Source organism: Mobula hypostoma, chromosome 16 (genome assembly GCF_963921235.1).
Source record: "Mobula hypostoma chromosome 16, sMobHyp1.1, whole genome shotgun sequence".
NCBI classification, from domain to species: domain Eukaryota; kingdom Metazoa; phylum Chordata; class Chondrichthyes; order Myliobatiformes; family Myliobatidae; genus Mobula; species Mobula hypostoma.
Genome location: NC_086112.1, coordinates 48,214,508 through 48,235,456, shown reverse-complemented (window position 1 = coordinate 48,235,456; position 20,949 = coordinate 48,214,508). Strand labels below are relative to the sequence as shown.

At 39.6% G+C, this 20,949-nt stretch overlaps 1 protein-coding gene across 8 annotated transcripts in view; it reads left to right on the top strand.

Annotated features, from left to right (window-relative positions):
* Positions 1 to 20,949, top strand: part of sema4d (sema domain, immunoglobulin domain (Ig), transmembrane domain (TM) and short cytoplasmic domain, (semaphorin) 4D) — a 212,286-nt gene that overhangs the window by 159,129 nt on the left and 32,208 nt on the right. For all 8 annotated transcript variants that reach the window (XM_063068913.1, XM_063068914.1, XM_063068907.1 and 5 more), the window contains 7 exons: positions 2,038 to 2,189; positions 5,776 to 5,951; positions 8,037 to 8,193; positions 8,672 to 8,894; positions 15,599 to 15,711; positions 17,394 to 17,563; positions 18,857 to 18,909. In XM_063068913.1, the coding sequence (XP_062924983.1) occupies positions 2,038 to 2,189; positions 5,776 to 5,951; positions 8,037 to 8,193; positions 8,672 to 8,894; positions 15,599 to 15,711; positions 17,394 to 17,563; positions 18,857 to 18,909 (1,044 nt within the window). The remainder of the gene's footprint in view (positions 1 to 2,037; positions 2,190 to 5,775; positions 5,952 to 8,036; positions 8,194 to 8,671; positions 8,895 to 15,598; positions 15,712 to 17,393; positions 17,564 to 18,856; positions 18,910 to 20,949) is intronic.

Genomic DNA, 20,949 nt, shown 5'->3' with positions numbered 1-20,949 from the left:
AAATGTGTTTTCTGGAAGATGGGAGGTTCTTTTCCCCGTCAGAGTTTTCAAGAAAAACCTAAGTGTATATCTGGTAGTTCAGTTACTTCAGGTAGCAGTGAATCTATGTGAGCTATGATGGACCTACAAATTATTTCTGCCTGTTAATGCTAAGTTCTTAATTTGAGTCATATTTAATTTGTGCAAGATATTGAAACATGGCAAGCTTACTGTTTGGAGTTTTTGAACTGCAGTGAAGTGCATCTACAGAAACATGCAGAGTATTCTCCACCCTTCTGATTTGTGAAACTGTGTCAAGATAACTGAGCAGTCTTTATTTTGTGTACATTGTGTTTGCTGGAGAAAAATTGTAATCAAAAAAACCTGGTCTTTGTATAAAGTTACGAAAGAATATTAAATTGGAACTTTGGTTTTAATATTTCATCCGATTTATGAAGTGACAAATTTGGATTTTTAGCATGTCCTTTGTGCAACGGGTTTATTAATCTGGTTTACTTACTCTTGAGAGTCTGTGGATCTAAGAATAGAATCTGGTTTAGAAACAGGAATGTTGCCTCTTGAGGCAGTCTGCTATATTTTGAATGTTTATTGTCTTTACAAGGCAGAAGTTTAACTCTGATCATATAAACTTTTATCTGGACCAGTGGAAGAGAAAAATATAGTTTCTTTGCCAATGAGATGACCTGGACATTGTGTCTGAGGATGGACAATTTGAACTGTGCACTTCTGACAGACTTGCTGATCCAAATCTTCAGCAAAGATGTTGATAGTTGATCAGTGCTTTGGTTCACTCACAGAATTAATGAGATCTGGAGTTCTGCCACATTATCAATTAAAACCCTGCCTTAGTGTTGGTCCTGAGAAAGGTAAAATTCATAGTTCAGTAGTTTCATTCAATATCAGCGAATCTATACAATATACAACCAGAAATACTTGGTCTTTGCAGACATCCATGGAAACAGAAGGGTATGCGGAAGAATGAATGGTAGTAAAAACATTAGAATCCTAAATCCCCCTCTGATGCACAAGCAGCAGCAAGCGCCAGTTCTCCCCCTCCCTCTCCCCCTCTTACCACAGCAAGAAGTATCAATACCCTGCATCCACCAAGCAAGAGCAAAGCCCCAAGAGAGACCATGATCTGCAGAACAATAAAAACTAATCGTTCACCTGACAATTCAGCATGCCACAGGCTCTCTCCCTCCTTAATAAGGGGCAGACAGGTGTTGCACAGTGAGAGGGGATACTAACAAAATTTTTTTAAAAAACAACTTGCTAATTATGATGTTAAAGTCTGCCGTGTTGCATTTTTTCTCCCGCGTTCTCAGGCTCAAGTCTGCAGCAAATTCTCCCCACCATCAAGAGAGTGAAACAGTGATTGCCAAGTACTGAGACCTCTGACGGACTCGGCTGGTCCATAGGTCTGCAAAGCCTCAGCACCTCAGAGGCAGGCTGGTCTTCTAGGCTACACCCTTGCAATAATGACAAATGGCCAGCCCTTGAGCCCTGGGAGTGGGAACCATTGCCATAAAGAATTGAAGATTGAGCGCAGCTACAGATCAAGGGCAGTGACAGAACCCCACCACCTTGAAAAGGGGGGAAAAAAGACATTAAAGGTCGAAATTAAGCTGTTTCTGCAGATGAACTCGAAGAAGCTGGCCTGTCGCACCATTGTAGCTCTGTCTCCACTTCTCTAAAGTGTGTGGTTTTAGCAGGTTGATCTTTAGCAGGGCCTCTTGGAAGGTTTTGAGGTTCCTAATTTGATCTAACTTTTTTGACTTGAGGTGTTAATGTTCTTAAAAGTTGTGTTAATGTGGATTTCTCAGTGGTTGGTAGGGAATCTGCAAATTTCTCAGATGTATTTCTTTCCATGCCAGACGCTCTGCTACTGCAAAAAAAATGAACGCATACACAATAATTCCTGGGAATATTGGGATAAGTGTGCAGACTTGTGTTTCCTCCAGTAATTATTTATCCTGGAATATTCAAAACGTTCTCAGTATTTCTATCGTCAAGAATCTGTGTGTTGCTTTTCCACAGAACCAAGTTTTGTCTACTCTGACGTGCTAAGGAAGAGTGAAACTAATTTGGACAGTGATGATGATAAGATCTATTTTTTCTTCACTGAAGTGTCTATTGAATATGAATTCTTCAGCCGAATTCTAGTGCCAAGAATAGCTCGAGTGTGCAAGGTAAGATCTGACAAGTGCTTTATTAATGTTAATAAGTGCTAATATTTAGATCAAGTTAAAACAATCCTTGCAAATAATCTACTCCTATTGTTTTGATCAAATCAGCTTTATTATCATTGACATATGTCGTGAACTTTATTGATTTGTGGCAGCAGTACAGTAAAAGACATAAAACTTGCTATAAATTACAAGAAATAATAAACAGTACAAAAGAGGAATAGCAAGATAGTGTTCATGGAACATTCAGAAATCATGACAGTAGAGGCAAAGAAGCTGTTCCTAAAATGGTGAGTGTGCTGCTTCTGGTTCCTGTACCTGCTTCCCAATGGTAGTAACGAGAAGAGGGTATAAATACAAGAGATCCTGCAGATGCTGGAAATCCAGGGCAACACACACAAAATGCAGGAGGAACTCAGCAGGTGAGGCAGCATCTGTGGAAATGAATAAGCAGTCAAGATTTCGGGCCGAAACCTTTCGTCAAGAAGAGAGCACATCCCGGATAGTGGTGGTCCTTAATGATGGATGCAACCTGCTTGAGGCACATCCTCTCAAGATGCCCTCGATGCTGGAGAGTGTTGTGCTTCTGATGGAGCTGGGAGTCTACAATTCTTTGCAGCTTCTTTTGATACTGTGCATTGGAGCCTTCATAGCAGGTACCAGTCAGGATGCCATCTGTAGAAATTTGCTAGAGGCCTTGCTAACATACCAAATCTCTTCAAACTCCTAATGAAGTACAGCTGCTGGTGCGCCTTCATCGTGATTGCATCAGTGCGCTGTTTCCCTGATAGATCCACTGAGGTGTTGACGCTCAGGAACTTGAAGCTGCTGGTAGTTTCAACTGCTGATTCTTTAATGAGGTCTGGTGCTTTTTCTATGAACTTCCTCTTTCTGAAGTCCACAATTTATTCCTTCATCCTGCTGATGTTGAGTGCAAGGCTATTGTTGCACCACCGCTTATCCAGCCAATCTATATTGGTATGGGTTAAGGCGGAGGTTGATAGCTTCTTGATTAGTAAAGGTGTCGAAGGTTATGGGGAGGAGGCGGTAAAATGGGGTTGAGGGGGAAAGTAAGTCAGCCATGATCAAATATCAGAGCAGACTCGATTGGCTGAGTGGCCTAAGTTTGTTGTGGCCTGTCTTGTTACTGTAATTCTGCCATCTGAAATTCTGTCAACAACAGTGGTGTCATTAGCAGATTTATAAACTCTATGATCTATAATTCACTGATGTTATCTTAAATAGTTTATTTCCACTCTGAATGTCACCCAGCGTTCGGTATGTCACTTGTAACCGTCGGTTCAGCTAGCAGCTTAATCTAGGGGACGATAGCCTCCGCCCCGGCCAAACTTAAGAAATATTGTTCAGGTGGATGCTGTGCGATGTGTTCCCTGTTACAACTCAGTACCACGAAATAACAAACAGTACACAATATGCAATTAAACGATTGAGCTTTTATAATTCTTAATTTGACTATATGGTTAGTAAAGAAACAAAAAAAAAAGGGCCCATTCTCATGAAACAGTCCAATGTGCAAACGTTGGAGCTCACGGTGTCGTCCATTTGTTCCCGTTGACCTCCTCCAAGCGTAGCCGACCCTCGGACCCTCACTCCTCAGTCCACTCTGTCCAGTGGTCACCATCTCTCTCCGTTAGTGTCCTCCCTCTTCATCGCTCCCCAACAAAAGACCACGAAATCCCTGCTCCCAGACACACAAGAAAGAACAACATCCTGCTCATTAGTTATCATGCCCTGTTATCTCTGGTCATAAACCAGACATTGCTGCTACAGAGAAGCCATTGCCTTAGCAGTGGAACATTGCAGAGAAGCCATTACATTAGTTTAGCCTTAGAATTTTAGATTAGATTAGATTAGATTCAATTTTATTGTCATTGTGCCGAGTACAGATACAAAGCCAATGAAATGCAGTTAGCATGACCAGAAATGCAAAGAATAGTGTTATTTACAAAATAACTGTGAATAAAAAGTAAGTGCTACAGCACACAAATATAAAAGTACTGAGACAGTACAATATGGGTGCAATACTGCTTAGCGCTGTGATGTGAGGTTCAGCAGGGTCACAGCCTCAGGGAAGAAACTCTTCCTGTGCCTGCTGGTGTGGGAGCGGAGGCTCCTGTAGTGCCTACCAGCTGGGAGGAGAGTAAAAAGTCCATAGTTAGGGTGAGATGCATCCTTGATGATGCTTTTCGCCCTGCCCAGGCAACGTTTATGGTAGATGTTCTCAATGGTGGGCAATTGGATGCCGATAATCCGCTGGGCAGTTTTCATCACACGCTGGAGTGCTTTGCGGTCTGATACGGGACAATTGCCATACCACACTGAGATGCTGTTGGTGAGTATGCTCTCAATGGTACAGTGGTAAAAGTCCGTCAGTATCCTGGGACAGAGGTGAGCTTTCTTGAAGCTCCACTGGAAATAAAGGCGCTGTTGCACCTATCTGATCAGGATGGAGGAGTTCAGGGACCAGGTGAGATCCTCGGAAAAGTGGACACTAAGGAATTCGGTGAAACATTACAGAGAGGCCATTACATTAGCAGTGAAACCTTACAGTGTGTTACACACTTTGTATATTAATGCATTCACTATGCTGTCCAATATGTCTCTGGCCCATGTATCTCTAATCCTACCAGGTATTGGTAGGGTGAGCTGAACAGCAAGAACTGAATTACAGTGGATGATTTCACTGTGAGTGAGAGAGAGGAAAAACTGGGAAAGAAAGAGTAGATTGGGGGAACAAAAAGTCTTCAGAGTTTAATTTTAACTATAAAAACTCCAGGGATAAATTAAAACATGTCAGTATAAATATTAATACTTTGCTTTTAGTTTCTTTTGGTAGTAATTAATACTGATTGTATTATTAAAAAGCTATTTGACCTCAATTATACAATTTTCAGTTGTGAATTTAGTGTCAATCTGCAGAAAATGCAACTTCAAGCTGCACAGAGTATTTCACTGGTAACTTGATGAGTATTTCATGCCTTGTATAACAGATACTGGATTTAATCATCTGACTACGTGCCTGCCATAATGTGAAGTTTCGGGGAAAATTGGGATGTAAATCTATGATTGCCATTCGCCTCACTGGTATTTTGACAGAAAATGCTGTGCTGGTTTGTTTTGGAGTTGATCATGCTGTGTTTGGTTTGGTTGCTGTTGCAATAATGTGCTCTTTGAGCTCAATATTGATCTCTGAAATTCTTGAAGTGTTAGGTAACCATGGCTGGCAGTTTAATGGCTGAAATTAATTATAGTGAAGACAATGGATGTGTCTGTGGTGCCCAGTTGTGTGAACTAAAGGGTGGTGCTGTCTTTTGTAAACCATCATTAATTATAGAGAAAGTCAAGAAACTCAATATGCTCAATGTTGTTTATAAATCAGATTGCCTCTACAGTCATCTAAGGAAGACTGTCATCGTCTGAATTTGAATTGTTTTGCTCTCTGTTTGGTTTTGTTTTTGATTTTATTTAGGCAGGGTCTTTAACAGTTATTGGATATCTGCATGTGTTATGAATCTATTGGAAATGTGCAATAAACTTAAATACTGATATCCAATTTAATAACATTCAGGGTGACCAAGGAGGATCAAGAATTCTGCAGAAAAGATGGACGTCATTTCTTAAAGCTCGGCTAGACTGCTCTCTTCCTGAGTCACATTTTGTCTTCAATATCATTCAGGATGCTTTTGTTTTGAAAACTTCGCATTGGAATGAGACTGTGTTTTATGGTGTATTTACATCACAGTGGTGCGTAACTGTATTTTGTTGCCTTTTTTTTAGTATAAGAAGTTTATATATGTACATATTGAAATAGTATTATTTGGTAATGACCAGCTTTTCCCACAGAAGCTCTGATATGTTGAGCTGACATACGTCAGCCATGGTACCCTCTGCCCTTCCATTGCCAGCTGTGTATCTCTTCTTTTCCTGCCCCTCCACTCCCTGCCTCCAATCCCAGTCCCGTGCTGTTTCAATGCACAACTTAAAGTTTAGCTAGGCAAAGTAGTTTTCCACAGGTTTAGTAGCTGGTCTTTTGACCCTGTACTAGATTAAAATGCATAGACATGGTAGTGTCCATCCAGATATAAAGGCTGCTGGGAAAGAGACAAGATACTGGTGTAGATACGTCCTGGGGACCAGACAGGATATACTCCAGTTTACTATGGGAAGTAAGGGGAAAAAATTGCTGCGGCTATTATGACGATCTCACTTGCCACAAGTGGTACCAGAGGAATGCAGGTTGGCAAATGTTGTTTCATTCTTTAAAAAGCATATGGATAATCTTGGGAATAATGGATCAGTCTGTCTTATGTCAGTGGTGGAAAACTATTGGAGAGGGACAGGAATTATAAGTATTTGGAGAAACATAATCTTAATAAGAAAAGTCATCATAGCTTTGTGAGAGGAGGGTCATGCCTCATGAGCCTGATTGAGGTTTTTGAGGAGGTGACAAAAACAAATTGTGAAATGGTGAATGTTGATTTTATTTTAGGCATTTGACAAGGTTCCTCACGGTTGGCTCATCTGTGACATCATGAGACATGGAGTCTAGGGAAACTTGGCTGTGTGGATTCAGAATTAGCTTGTCCACAGAAGACGGGGTGATAGTAGATAGAGCATATACTGCCAGAATGTTAGTGGCCAGTGCTGTTTTGCAGGGATCCGTGCTCTTTGTGATGTTCATAAATAGCTTGGATGAGGAAGTGGAAGGGTAGGTTAGTAAGTCTGAAGATAACACAAAAGTTGGAGCTGTTGTGGACACTGTAGAAGATTGTAGGTAACAACAGGATAGACAGGATACAGAATTGGGTGAGGAAGTGGCAGATGGAGTTCAATCTAGAAAAGTTTGAAGTGATGCACTTTGGAAGATCAGTCAAGATCAATGGCAAGATCTTAGCATTGTGGAAGAACAGATGAATCTGTTGATGAAAGTTGCTGTAGATGACAATAAAAACTGAAAAATGGGTAAATAGTGCAAAAAGAGTCAAAACAGTGAATAATACACACAAAATGCGGGAGGAACTCTGCAAGCCAAGCAGCATCTTTGGAAAAGAGTAAACGGTCTATGTTTTGTGTTGGGACCCTTAATCAGGAGTCCTTTGAATTCAAGCATCTGCAAATTTTCTCTTGTTTTCAAAATGGTGAGGTAGTGTTCATGGACCGTTCAGAAATCTGGTGGCAGGAGAGAAGCTGAGTGTGTGTCTTCAAGCTCATGTAGCTCACCCCGATAGTAGTCATGGTAAAAGGGCATGTCCTGGATGGTGAGGGTCCTAGATGATAAGTTGCCCCCAGGATCCTATTAAATCGCTCCCTTCTCACCAATAATCTATGCTGTCTAGTTCTCAATTCCCCAACCCCGAGGAAAAAAGTTAGGCACATTCACCCTATCCGTATTCCTCATAATTTTATACACCTCTAAGTTCACCCGTCAGTCTCCTGTGCTGTAGTGGGGGTGGGGCGGGGGGAAGAAAGGTCTTGATGTGTTCAGTCTCTCTCCGTATCTCGGTCTCTTTTGTTCTGATAAAATCTTTGTAAATCTCCTCTGCACCCTTCCCATCATAGTATGACCAAAGCTGCACTGCACACAATATTAAAGCAGTTTCACCAACGTCTTGTACAGAAGTTTACATCCAAACTTCTGTTCTCAATGCCCTGACTGCTGAAGCCCATCGTTCCAAACAACACCTTCTACACCATGTCTGTAGGTGACACCAAGTTATGTCTGACTCGCGACTTGCCTATGTGGATCAGAAGTATGATGACCACATCTCGAAACTGTAATGCACATTCTCGCTACAATCTTGTAATGTATGTGTTTTGTGCTTTTATTAGGAGTAACTTGGAAATGTCAGCGGTTTGCAGTTTTAACATGTCCAAAGTGGAGGACATTTTCTCTACTGGGAAATTCATGCAAAGTGCCACCTTTGATCAGTCCCACGTGAAATGGGTCAGATTTGGAGGATCAATTCCCTTGCCACGTCCTGGCTCGGTAAGTAAGTTGTGAATGGAAGCAGTTGTCTGCCAGCTACTTACGTTAAGCTATTGTGTTTTACTGTTGTACTCAAACCATGGAGAAACAAAATTAGGTTACACGACTTTAAAATTACAAATCTAGGTTTACCATTGTCAATATTTTAAATATGTTTGTAGACACTGTCGTCCCTGAGCTAAGGAAGTCAGCAGTATGAACAATTCCTGATATTATGCAGAGGTATAATAGGATGCTTTGCTATCCTACCATCATTTTTTTTAATGTGTACACCAGAAATTCTGGAATACCAGAACCATGAAATGTACTAATTTAAAAACGGATATATCTTTTGAGACTTCATCTGTAGACATTGTTAACAACCAGTTCGTCCTCCACAAAGCAATTTCCTGTTTGGTCCTTTAGTTAAGGATGGAAGTTGCTGATGTTGGAATGTTGTTTTCATCGTGCAATTTCTTTTTTTTCTCTCTCTTTCCAGTGCATAAACAATGAAGCGAGAGCTCTGAATTTCAGTAACACTCTCATGCTGCCAGACAGAACTCTCCAGTTTGTTAAGGATCACCCTCTGATGGCAGATGCAGTTACCCCCATTGGAAATGCCCCTAAATTGGTCAAGAAAAATGTCAACTATATTCAGATTGTTGTGGACAGAGTCAGAGCACTTGATAACCAGCTATATGATGTCATGTTTCTTGGTACAGGTGAGTTTTAGTAATATTTAAATAACCATTATTTTCATTCCCTAGGTATAGCTCAACCTTTTTCATTCTCTTCTTTTAATTGAACATAGGTTGAAAAGAAGCTAGAGGCCTAATGATCTGCGATTCACTGTGTGTAAAGAATAGTGTAAATTGGTGGTTGAAACCGACACAGTGGGTAGAAGGGCCTATTTCTCTGACTGTCTCTCTAATTCACCAAGTTCTGCCAGAAGAATCCTTGTCACTAAGTTTTGCATTGTCATCGTCCGGTAGTCTTGATTCTACCTGTACCACTGATTGCTGTCATCTGGTGGAGAGCAGCTCATGCACTTGCAAACCTGCTGGAAAGTCAAAGAAAATCACACACACTCGCACACCGCATGCAAAATACTCACCCCAATGAATAGGCTATGAATCTTTTCGTGCCCTTTCTTATTAAAAATCATTGAACTCCACTTTTAATATACAGAATGACTTGACCTCCACAGCTGTCTGTGGCACAGATTCACCACCTTCTGCCGAAAGAGATTCTTCCTCATCTATTCTGAGACTCTGTTCTCTGGTTCAAGACTCTTCAGCTATTGGAAACATCCTTTGCAAATCTGCTCCGTTTAGGCTTTTCAATATTGGTTAGGTTTCTCTTCATTCTTCTAAACTCCAGAGAGTACAGAGCTTTCAAATGCTCCCTTGTACATTTACCCTTTCATTCTCAGGCTTATTTTTATAAACCTCTTCTATACCTTCTCCAATGCCGTCAGCACATTCTTTCTTGGATATGAGCACTAAAAGGTTGAGCAAATTGGGGCTTTTCTCTTTAGCAAAGAGGATAAGAGATGACTTGATAGAGGTGTACAAGATGCAAAGAGGTGTAGATTGAATAGACTGCCGCAGACTTTTTCCCATGGGAGAAATGGCTGCTGTGAGGGTCTTAACTTGAAGGTATTGGGTGGGAAGTATAGGGGCGATGTCAGAGGCAGGGTTTTAAAGAGTGGTAAGTGTGTGGAATGCCTGCCGGGGTGGTAGTAGAGGCAGATACATTAGAGATATTTAAGGGACTTAGATAGGCACATTGATGAAAGAAAAATGAAGGACTGTGTAGGAAAGTGTGAGATTGATCTTGGAGTAGGTTAAACATTGTGGGCCGAAGGGCTTGTACTGTTCTGTACTGCTCTACTTTTTAAAACTGCTTACGATACTCCAAATGTTGTCTGACCAATGACTTGTAAAGTCTCAGCATTACATCTTTGTTTTCGTATTCTAGTCCTCTTGAAATGAATGCTAACATTGCGTTTGCATTTGCTTTCCTGTCTGTGGACTCAGTCTGCGAGTTAACCTTTTAGGAAACCTGCACTAGGACTCCCAAGTCCTTTTGCACTTCCGATTTCTGAATTTGCTCCCTGTTTAGAAAATAGTCTATACCAGGGGTGGCCAACCTTTTACATTCCATGCGTCAATTTTTTCACACAGGAGTTCAGATGCGCCATACAACTCTTGTACCCCCACAATTCTTGTAAAAATATGTTAATATAGAACTCGTGCGTGAAAAAAATTGCATCTGAACTCGTGCATGAAAAAATTGATGCATGGAGTATAAAAGGTTGGCCACCCTGGTCTATACCTTTACTCCTTTCATCAAAGAGCATGACCATATAATTCCATACACTGTATTCCATTGGTCACTTCTTTGCCCATTCTCCCAATCTGTCCAAGTCCTTCTGCAGGTTGCCTGCTTCCTCAACATTTCCTGCCCCACCACCTATCTTTGTATCATCCGTAAACTTGGCCACAAAGCCATTAATTCCGTCATCCAGATCATTAACATGTAATGTGAAAATTAGCAGACCCACCACCAGCCCTTGCGGAACACCACTGGTCACTAGCAGCCAGCCTGGAAAGTCCTCCTTTCTACCCACTCTTTGCCTTCTGCCAGTCAGCCGATCTTCTGTCCATGCTAGTATCTTTCCTGTTATACCATCTTGTTTAGTGCCTTCAGGTAGTCAGCTTGTCAAAGGCCTTCTGAAAATCCAATTAAACAATATTCCCCAACTCTCCTTCATCTATGCTGCCTGCTAATTCCTCAAGGAATTCCAACAGATTCGTCAGGCAACATTTTCCCTTAAGGAAACTGTGATCTCAGCCTATTTTATCGTGTGCCTCCAAGTACTGTGAAACCTCATCCTTAATAGTGGGCTCTTATATCTGGTCAGGCTAACTGGCCTATAATTTCCTGTCTTTTGTCTCTCTTCCTCCTTAAAGAGTGAAGTGACATTAGCAATTTTCCAGTCTCTCAGCTCTTGAAAGATAACTACCAATGCCTCCTCACTCTCTTCAGCTACCTCATTCAGAATGCTGGTGTGTTGTCCCATCTGGTCCAAGTGATTTGTCTACCTATGGACTTTGCAGCTTCCCATGTTCTTTCTCCGTGGTAATAGCAACTACACTCATTTCTGCCTCCTGACCCCATTGAGCTTTTGTCATGCTGCTTGCATCTTCCAACAGTGAAGTGAAGATTGATGCAAAAGACTTAGTCAGTTCATCTGATATTTCCTAATGCCTATTGCTCCCTGTCCAGCATCATTTTCTAGTGGTGTGATAGATATTCTTGCATTCCTGTATCATCTTGACTGTAGCGATGAGAAGAGGGCATGTGATCTCGACCACAATTTGCTCTATAAAGTCATCTCGTACAGACTCTTTCTCTCGGAACCAACCTGATCTTCCCAATCCACTTGTATATTGAGAACTCCCATGACCATCATAACATTGCTGTTTTTTACATGCCTTTTCTATCTCCCATTGTAATTTGTACGCCATATCCTGGCTACCATTCAGAGGCTTGTATATAACTCCAACCAGGGTAGTTTTACCCTTTCAGTTTCTTTACCTGCGAGAATACTACATCTTCCGATCCTATGTCACTTCTTTCTAAGGACTTGATTTCATTTTTCACCAACAAATCCACCCCATGAGCTCTGCCCACTTGCCTGTCCTTTTGATACATTGTGTATCCTAGGATATTAATATCCCAGTTCTGACCGTTCAGTCATGACCCTTGTGGCAGAACATTATACTTGCTCGTTTCTAACTACATTACAAGATAATCTACCTTATTTTGATTACTTGTGCGTTTAAATTTAACACTTTCAGCCCTGCACTCGGCACCCATTTCAATTTTTTCCATGTTGCCTGAAGTCAAATTCTTATCATTACTAAACATTTTGTTTCCTTTATTTTGAATAACCTCTTCTGCACTCTCCTTCCCTTTTACTTTATCCATAATTTACTGAGCTGTTGAACTCCAATCTTCCCCTGCTGCCCCCCAAGTATTCAGACTATACCTTTAATCCTTGCAACGGAGAATTGTGTCTATTCCCCTGACTGTACTACCCAATTTTTCTTCTTGAATGGCTTCCTGAGCCACTGTCCCATCACTCATCCTCGCAGGGAGCAACAATCTCCGTTCTGTTGGATAAGCTGACAGGCTGGGGCTCGTCCAGCCCTCCCTCTTGGATCCCTCGCCCTGCTACGCTCACAGTCAGACCTTCTTGTGGCTGGCCATAGACCAGATTTGAAGTAGTTAATCTAGTGGATGTGACTGCCTCCTGTAACACAGTGCCCAGGTAGCTCATCCCCCTCCATGAAGCATTTCAGTGTTTGAATCTCCGATTTCAGGACATCAAATTGGAGATCGGGTTCCTCAAATCAACCAAAACTTGCTGCAGATGTGATCACCAGGAACCACAATGGAGTTCGCTAGCTCCCACATCATGTAAATATAACACATCACCTGATTCTGCATCCCTGCTCTATTTAATTAGTTGTAATTTGGTACTTTTTTAGTTAACTAGTGTATAAATATCTCCATCAGCATAGGTGCACCACAAGACTTTGTGCTTAGCCCCCTGATCTACTCACTTTACACTTAACGTTGTGCGGCTAGGCACAGCTCCAATGTCATTTTTAAGTTTGCTGATGACACTGCTGCCATAGGCAGAATCAAAGGTGGTGATGAATCAGCATATAGCAGGGAGATTGAAAATGTGGCTGAGTGGTGCCATAACAACAACCTGTCAGCAAGACCAAGGAGCTGATTATTGACTTCAGGAGGAGGAAACCAGAGGTCCATGAGCCAGTTCTCATCAGGGGATCAGAGGTGGAGAGGGTCAGCGACTTTAAATTCCTCAGTGTTAACACTTCATAGGACCTGAACTGGGCCCAACATGTAAGTGCAGCTACAAAAAATCATGGCAACAACTCTTACTTCCTTAGGAATTTGTGAAGATTCGGCATGACATCAAAAACTTTGACAAACTTCTATGGATGTGTAGTAGAGAGTATATTCACTGGCATCACAGCCTGGCATGGAAACACCAATGCCCTTAAACCGAAAATCCCGCAGATTTTTCAGCTCATGATAAAATGGCGGAGCAGACTTGATGGGCCGAATGGCCGACTTCTGCTCCTTTGTCTTATGGTGTTATGGAAAGTAGTGGATATGGCCCAGTCCATCACTGGTTAAACCCTCCCCACCGTTGAGCACATCTGCAAGAAAGCAGCATCCCTCATCAGGGACTCCCACCACTCAGGTTGTGATTTCTTCTCACTGCTGTCTGAAAGAAGAAGATAGAGGAGCCTCGGGACTCGAACTGTTCAGGAGCAGCTATTACCCCTCAACCATCAGGCTCCTGAACCAGAGGGGATAACTTCACTCAACTTCACTTGCCACATTACTGAACTATTCACATTATTAATGGGCTTACTTTCAAGGACTCTTCATCTCATGTTCTCAATATGTGTCGTTTATTTCTTTCTTATTTTAATTTTTTTTGTTGTTTTTGTACTTGCACGCTGTTTATCGGCCCTGTTGCGTGGTCTTCCATTGATTCGGTTATGGTTGTTGGATTTATTGAGTATGTCTGCAAGAAGGTGAATCTCAGGGTTGTACATGGTGACAAATATGTACTTGGATAATAAATTTACTTTGAACTTTGAACTATAAGGGGGAAAAAAAATCCCCTTACCTTTTCTCACCTGCTACTCGTGTGTGCCAAAGCCTTCTGACTCAGACTGCTACACTGGCCAGCTCCAAAACTGCAGTCCTGGACGTTGGCCTCCACCTCTTCTCATCAGAACCTCAGTTCCGCACTCGAATTCTATCCTCTCACAGTGTGGTCGCTTTGTTTATACCCAACTTTTTTTAATTGGCTCGCCAGTTGATTAATAACCCAACCAAACTCAAACTAAGCAGAAAGACCCAGTGGGCCCCGCTCACTTTTTAAACTTCACACTCCTCATCACAAGCTATGGCTCCAATTATCTCAAACTGAGTAGCAAGTCCCAGTGGGTCCCACTTGCTTTTCAGATCTGGTGCTACTCACCACGAGTAACAGTCCTTGTGATCTCAGATCTGATTATACCTCACACTGTTTCATTGCACTCGAGCAGATGGGAGTGCCATGGTAGCATTGAGTTCAGCATGACGCTATTACAATTCGGGACGTCGGAATTCAAAGTTCAATTGCAGCGTTCTCTCTCTGTCCTTGTTGTAGAGTGCATGGGTTTTCCCAGGTGCTCCAGTTTCCTCCTACAGTCCAAAGACATAGCAGGTAGGTTAATTGGTCATTGTAAATGGTCCCATGATTCGTTTAGGTTTAAATCAGGTTTGTAAGGTGTTGCTAGGGTGGTGTGATCAGAAGGGCCTCTCGGCGTTGTATCTCTAAATAAAATAAATAAATCGGGTCACCCATGTTTTGGCTGAAACAGCCAGTCCTTCAAGCAGATGGAAAGTATAGATTGGAGTCTGAGCAACAAAAAAAATCTGGAATATTGATGCAAAGTTCTTTAAAGTTAATACTACAATAGTAAAAATGATAGAAAGAATAGATCTGGAAGGGAGCCTAAAAAAGTTTATTAAAATGTATTATTTATGTATTACTACGTAATCTATTATTATGAATTGTGAGATGGACTGTATATTGGAGAGTTTATGCACCCTGCTGATTCTTTGTTTTAAACTCAAAAGTTTTCCTAAATCGTGGCATAAGGAACGAGGTGTGAGATACATAAACCACTTATCACTTGATGGGTTTGTAGTTTTGGGCCAGGTCACTATTTGATTTCTGGATATTTGGAAATTGTGTAGGGTTCTGGAGAAGACATTATACATTCAACATTTGCCCACAGAAACATGTTTTGGAGCAAAGAAATAACAGATTTCTTGTGGAACTCAGTAGGATAGGCAGTATTTTGTAGAAGGAAAAAGTCAACAGTTCCAGTTGAGATCCTTCGTTTGGGCTGGATGAAGTTTGCATTTTGTATTTCCCTGCAGGTTCCTGTATCCGCACTCTCTTGTATTGGGGTTAGCTGAAGTCTATATTGATTAGCAGAGAGTTTTTTTTGTATGCCAGCAGCAAAGGAGAGTATTACTTTCCAAGTCTACCTTTCGTTCATCTTAATTTGTTATACTGAACACCATTAAATTTGCACGAGTGTATAAAATGTTCCATTGTTTGAGAAAGAGAATTTTAAAGCCAGAAGAGGATTATGGACAGTATGGATGGGGAGACTTGGGCCATTTGAATGATGGAGCAGGCTGGAAGGATTGAGCTGCTTATTCCTGTGTCTCTTTCTTAAGGTCAAATTGTAAAAGATATTTTGATCTTTGGTTAAATTGTATATTCCAATGTTTATATTTTCTTTTGTTTCAGATAAAGGATTGTTGCATAAAGCAGTTAACTTTGATAATAAAATGCATATAATTGAAGAAGTGCGTATTTTTCCAGTTTCTGAGCCTGTACAGACATTAGTTTTGTCCAAGCAGGTAATTGTAAGCTATATTTAATGTTTGTCTCCAAATAATTGTAAAAGTAAAAAATATTCTGACACTGGAACCGTCACTATCATTTTGTCATTTTGATTCCACAAAGTTCTTTTTTAAAAAAAAGCATGAAAGTAATCTTGTAACAAAGCAAATGGGTTACTAATGCAAATTGAATTGTTGCTGCCAACAGTTAGTATTTCAATATTTAAATTTTCTAAGTAAGCCCTTAGTTTCTCTAGAACCAAGAAGAGGAAGGAAGACTTCCTCATTAACCTGAAAATTTGCATGAATATATTCCTCAAAGTGTGACATGGAAAAATGAATTAAATTCTTTCTTTTGTAAGTTAAGACGATGACTGTTGCAATAGAAGGAACTTTATTTTTGTACTATTTATTCCTGTAATTTACAGTAAATGTATATGTTTGCACTTACTGCTGCTTCAAGACAACAAATTTCATGTCATAGAAATCAATAATAAATCTGATTCTGATTAGCACTGTATAAAAAAAGTTGTAACTTCACATTTAGACCTGGCCAAAGTAGATGCAATCGCAATGGGAGTGGGGAGGTGTTGTTCTGATCTTAGAAAATGAGCTTGTCACTATTTTCTATTACAAAGCCACATTATCTGTGCATGTATCAAGAAATAGAAAATAATTGCATTGATTTGTTTACGTTTTAAACAATTTCTGTGAGTGAATTTTATTCCACAGCTTAAATTTTTGAGTAGTGATTTGTGAATTCTATAAGGGCGAATTTCAATAACCCAAACAGCTATAATGCAGGAGTTTCCTGTAAGGAAATTTGGGGTTCTGATTATTTCTGTAATTGACAGTGGTTTAATTGCTTGCTAGCTTAAACATATTGAAGTCTTAAAAGACAACTTGAAGTAATTCGGCTTTCTTACTCTGACCTATAATGTCCTTGATTTCCTTTGCTTTTCCATTTATTTATGCCTTTGACTTCAACTAAATAATATTTGTTAACCTTCATCTTTCTGCACTTTTCAAGATGCATCCTATTTCTATCTTTCTGATTGTGCATTGAAGTACTTGTCCTAAGAACTGTCAAATTTTGTCTGATTATGCTCCTAGAGCTGGCCTTACGACAAAGGTGTTTAAAAAATTTTCTTGCATAAAACAAGAAATTTGAAATATTAATTTTAATTTTGTTAGGTTATTAAATGCAATATATGTATTTATGTAGTTTTTTTAATATAGACTTGGGAAGTAACAAACTGGATTATTTGATCGGTGGATGTTGTTTCATTCAATAGAGTTCCATTGGGCTATTAAAATACAATTAATTTTAATACGACTCTAAATGGAAGGATAATCAAAAGGAGTTGGAGAGATGTTTGTTTAGATGGAAGTAGTAGCAATACGTGCCATCTGTCAGTTCTCACTGTCTACTGATAGTTCAGTTCATTTCAGGGATAACTGTAATTTAAACTTAGGGTTCCAAACTAATGGCAGATTAAAATGTATCTCTCCAGCACAGAACACTGAATTTCAGTGAGGTATTTTTGATTTTTAGCAAGGTTAATATTCCATAGCACCTTCGTCCATTTCTAATAGTGGTTAATGTGAATTTGATGGATTCTGTATCACTGCAGCAAAAAAAATTACATCTTTTAATTTGTTTATTCACATGAATTGATTCTTAAACTTCCCACTTTTAGGACAGAAGGTATATCTATGCAGGGTCTCATTCGGGAGTTGTCCAAGTTCCTGTTGCTTCCTGTGAAAAATACAAAACCTGCACAGATTGCATTTTGGCAAGGGATCCTTATTGTGCATGGAATCCGCAGAGTAAACGCTGCACCTCGATTATGAAGAGCAACAACCATAAGTATGTGTACTGAATGAAAAATAAGATTTAAGTGACTTATGTTTTTCAAGTGTATACTAGTTGGTATGATCTTTATAGTAGTCTTGCTTTGAAGCCAAATACAGAAAGATCAATAAGTTATTGTAGTTTGATTTTTGCATTATGGCTTTCTAGTATTTATTCAAAATGTAATTACTTCATTTATCAAAAATATTCTTGAATAATTATTTAAGATTCTTCTCTCAAGATGAATTGCACTCTTTGCAGAAGCTATTATTATTGTTGATGCTAAATGAAGTTTGGTTTCCTGTAATATTTACGCCAGCTGGCTATTAGCCATTATCCATGTGGGGTTCATTCTTTAACTTCAAAGGCTGCAAGCACATTTCATGTTGAACTGCTTCATAGAAACTTGCTTTGACCCTTGAGCAATCGTCAACAAAAACAAATTTCAAAATGTACATAATGTTTTAGCTTGCCGCCTTAAATTTTTGACTCCAGTTTATAATCATCCACCATATCATTTTTCACTCTGGATTCTATATAGCAGAGTGAAAACCATACATTCTAGTAGGCAGAAAGTCAGTGACATTTCCCTGATATCAAATAGTATGGAGTTTCGTCTAGCATCCAAAGTTTTCAGGAAAAATTAAAATTTCTCAGGCCAAGGCAAAATTTCAAGTCTAGCTGCCAGCTCCAAAGGTGACAGCAAGCTAGTACAGTGGAAACGTCCCCTAAAATTTCCAATGTGCATTTAAGTGGACACTTAGATATTATGCATTATTTTCATGTGAACATTGATTTAGCCAAAGCGAAGACAGTAATTTCTTCACCTCTTCGATCAGAAGAAAATGTTGATTCAAGCCCACACCAGGAGCTTTGAGGGCAAATTAAGATCTTTACTGCCCTCACAGATGGATTTGGAAAGAAAACCTATGCCATTATTTAATAATGAGCCAGTCAGTTATCAAAAATCTTCTATTTAACGTTTTCATCTTGAACCACTATTTTTAAGAGTGATTACCTGGAGTTTAATACTTGGCTGTCCGTTAGCCTCACAGCTTATTAATAACCTATAATTTCTTTCTTAGTGAATAAACTTAATCCTACCTAGTTAAAGTTCAGAGGTGTTGTGAAAATAGTCATGTTTATTTGTTTGGTATAATTGTGAAGTTTAGGTGAATGTCTGACAGTTTTAGCATGTAGCAGTTTTAACTGGATGATAGACTGCTCTTCTTCTGAAAATGTTTTTAAATGGTGATTGTTTTATATTGTTGTTGCATACAGTGTTTGACTAGTGTTTTTCTTCCGCAGTGATTTGTTGCAGTTTCTGAATGGAAATGCAACTCTGTGCAGAACCAAAGATGGTAAGTGAACAACTGATTCTCATTGTGAGCTGCATGTCATTTATCTCTCAGTAGCACTGCATATCAGGAGGTAATCTGTATGTCAATCTGTTGCAGGAAGAAGATGCACTTTTCATTAACAGTTTAATACTCCACAAATCCAGATCCGATAGATGATGGATTAATCTTAATTAGCTGAGCTTGTAAAAGTCATTAATAAGAAATTAGTTATTCTACGTGTTTATGCATTCAAAAAGTAGACCTCCTTGTATTTCCCATCTGCAATCACTGCCATAAACATAAATTATGCAGAAGCACTAGAAATGAAAAATCATATTTAAATAATGAACAGGAACTTGGGAAACTGAAAAGCCAAACCACCCTCGAGCTTCAGTTTGTGGCCTGTTTTTTTTCCACTCAGAACTCCCACACTGCATTCTAAAGCCTGCCCTAGCTGACTAGATACTTTGATCACAGGAAGTAAAAATTGGAAGTTGACTGATATTGGAGCAGCCTGTTCATTTCCCTGGTCGGTTTCAGATTGATCATTAGTGAAGACTGGAGCAAGTTGTCCACCTGGTCACATCTGGTGTACCTTAAGATGGAGTTTATGCAAATGAGAATATTTGACTTCTAGTGAATTGGAAATTTAAAACTGCATGCAGTTTTAATTCAAAAATCTCTTTTTCTTTTAAAAGAAAATGGCAGGTTATCTCTGAACCATAAAACAGATCCAATGGAAAAACTGCTTTGAAGAAGAATTTAAACCAAGGCATATTTTGAACTGAAATATGTATGTGGCTTCTAGTAGATGAAATATACAGGCAGAATTGTTTGATTGTAAGCATTTTAAAGTGTTCAAGTATACAATCTGTGTATTAGATTATGATAATTAATCCATCTAAAACTGCACATTCTTCGAGCAGTATGTGTCGGTGATTTGGCAAACAGCAAATATGTATAGTTAGTTCTAGTACTTTCATCCCTGAATTGTGATTCTAACCCAATCTTGACTGACCTTCACGTGCTGATTATATCCAGAGATGCTTTCAGTCTAAGATGTATGAGTGGTGAAGAGAGCAGTAACTGTGTAAAGAGCTGTATAACATTATTAAATCTCTTACCTGTTGGTTTGTGTAGAGCAATTCTCAAATACATGGGGATACTGGATGGCAAGGGAGCTTCAGATCTGCTGACTCTGGAAGACAGTTATTGCCTAAAGTGTATATTTATATAGCATCGTTTAATATATGTAGCACAACACATCAAGGCGTTTCCCTAGGGTACTGTAAAAGTAAACTTAATGGGGTACAGAGGAGATAATTGGGTGAGATGACAAAAACTTTGAATGGAGGATGTCTTAGAGAGGCAGAGGGCTTTGTAGAGACACCTCAGAGCTTGGTGCTTTGGGTATTCCTGCTGTGGGGGGATTAGACTCTGCAATGGAGAGTCTTGAATTTGGGAAATGAAAATTTCCAAGAGGGTTGTTGGGCTCTAGAAGATCAGAGAGTGAGAAAGGTCATGGAGGAATCATAGAAAATTTACAAAAGAGATCATTCAGCCTATCAAGTCCATGTCAGAAAAAAAATTCCCACTTTCCAACACTTGATTCATAGTCTTAAAAACTATGGCTCTTAAAGTTCAAGTCCAGGATCTTTAAATTTGGTGAGCATTTCTGTCTACTCTTCCCTTCAAGGCAGTGAATTCCACACACCTGTCATTTTCTGAATGAAAAATGGCTTCCTTATCTCCCTCTGACCTTTTAGCCAAATACAAACCCCATTTCCAGAAAAGTTGGGATATTTTCCAAAATGCAAAAAAAAACAAAAGTCTGTGATATGTTAATTCACGTGAACCTTTATTTAACTGACAGAAGTACAAAGAAAAGATTTTCAATAGTTTTACTGACCAACTTAATTATATTTTGTAAATATACACAAATTTAGAATTTGATGGCTACAACACACTCAACAAAAGTTGGGACAGAGTTAAAATAAGATTGAAAAGTGCACAGAATATTCAAGTAACACCGGTCTGGAAGACTCCACATTAAGCAGGCTA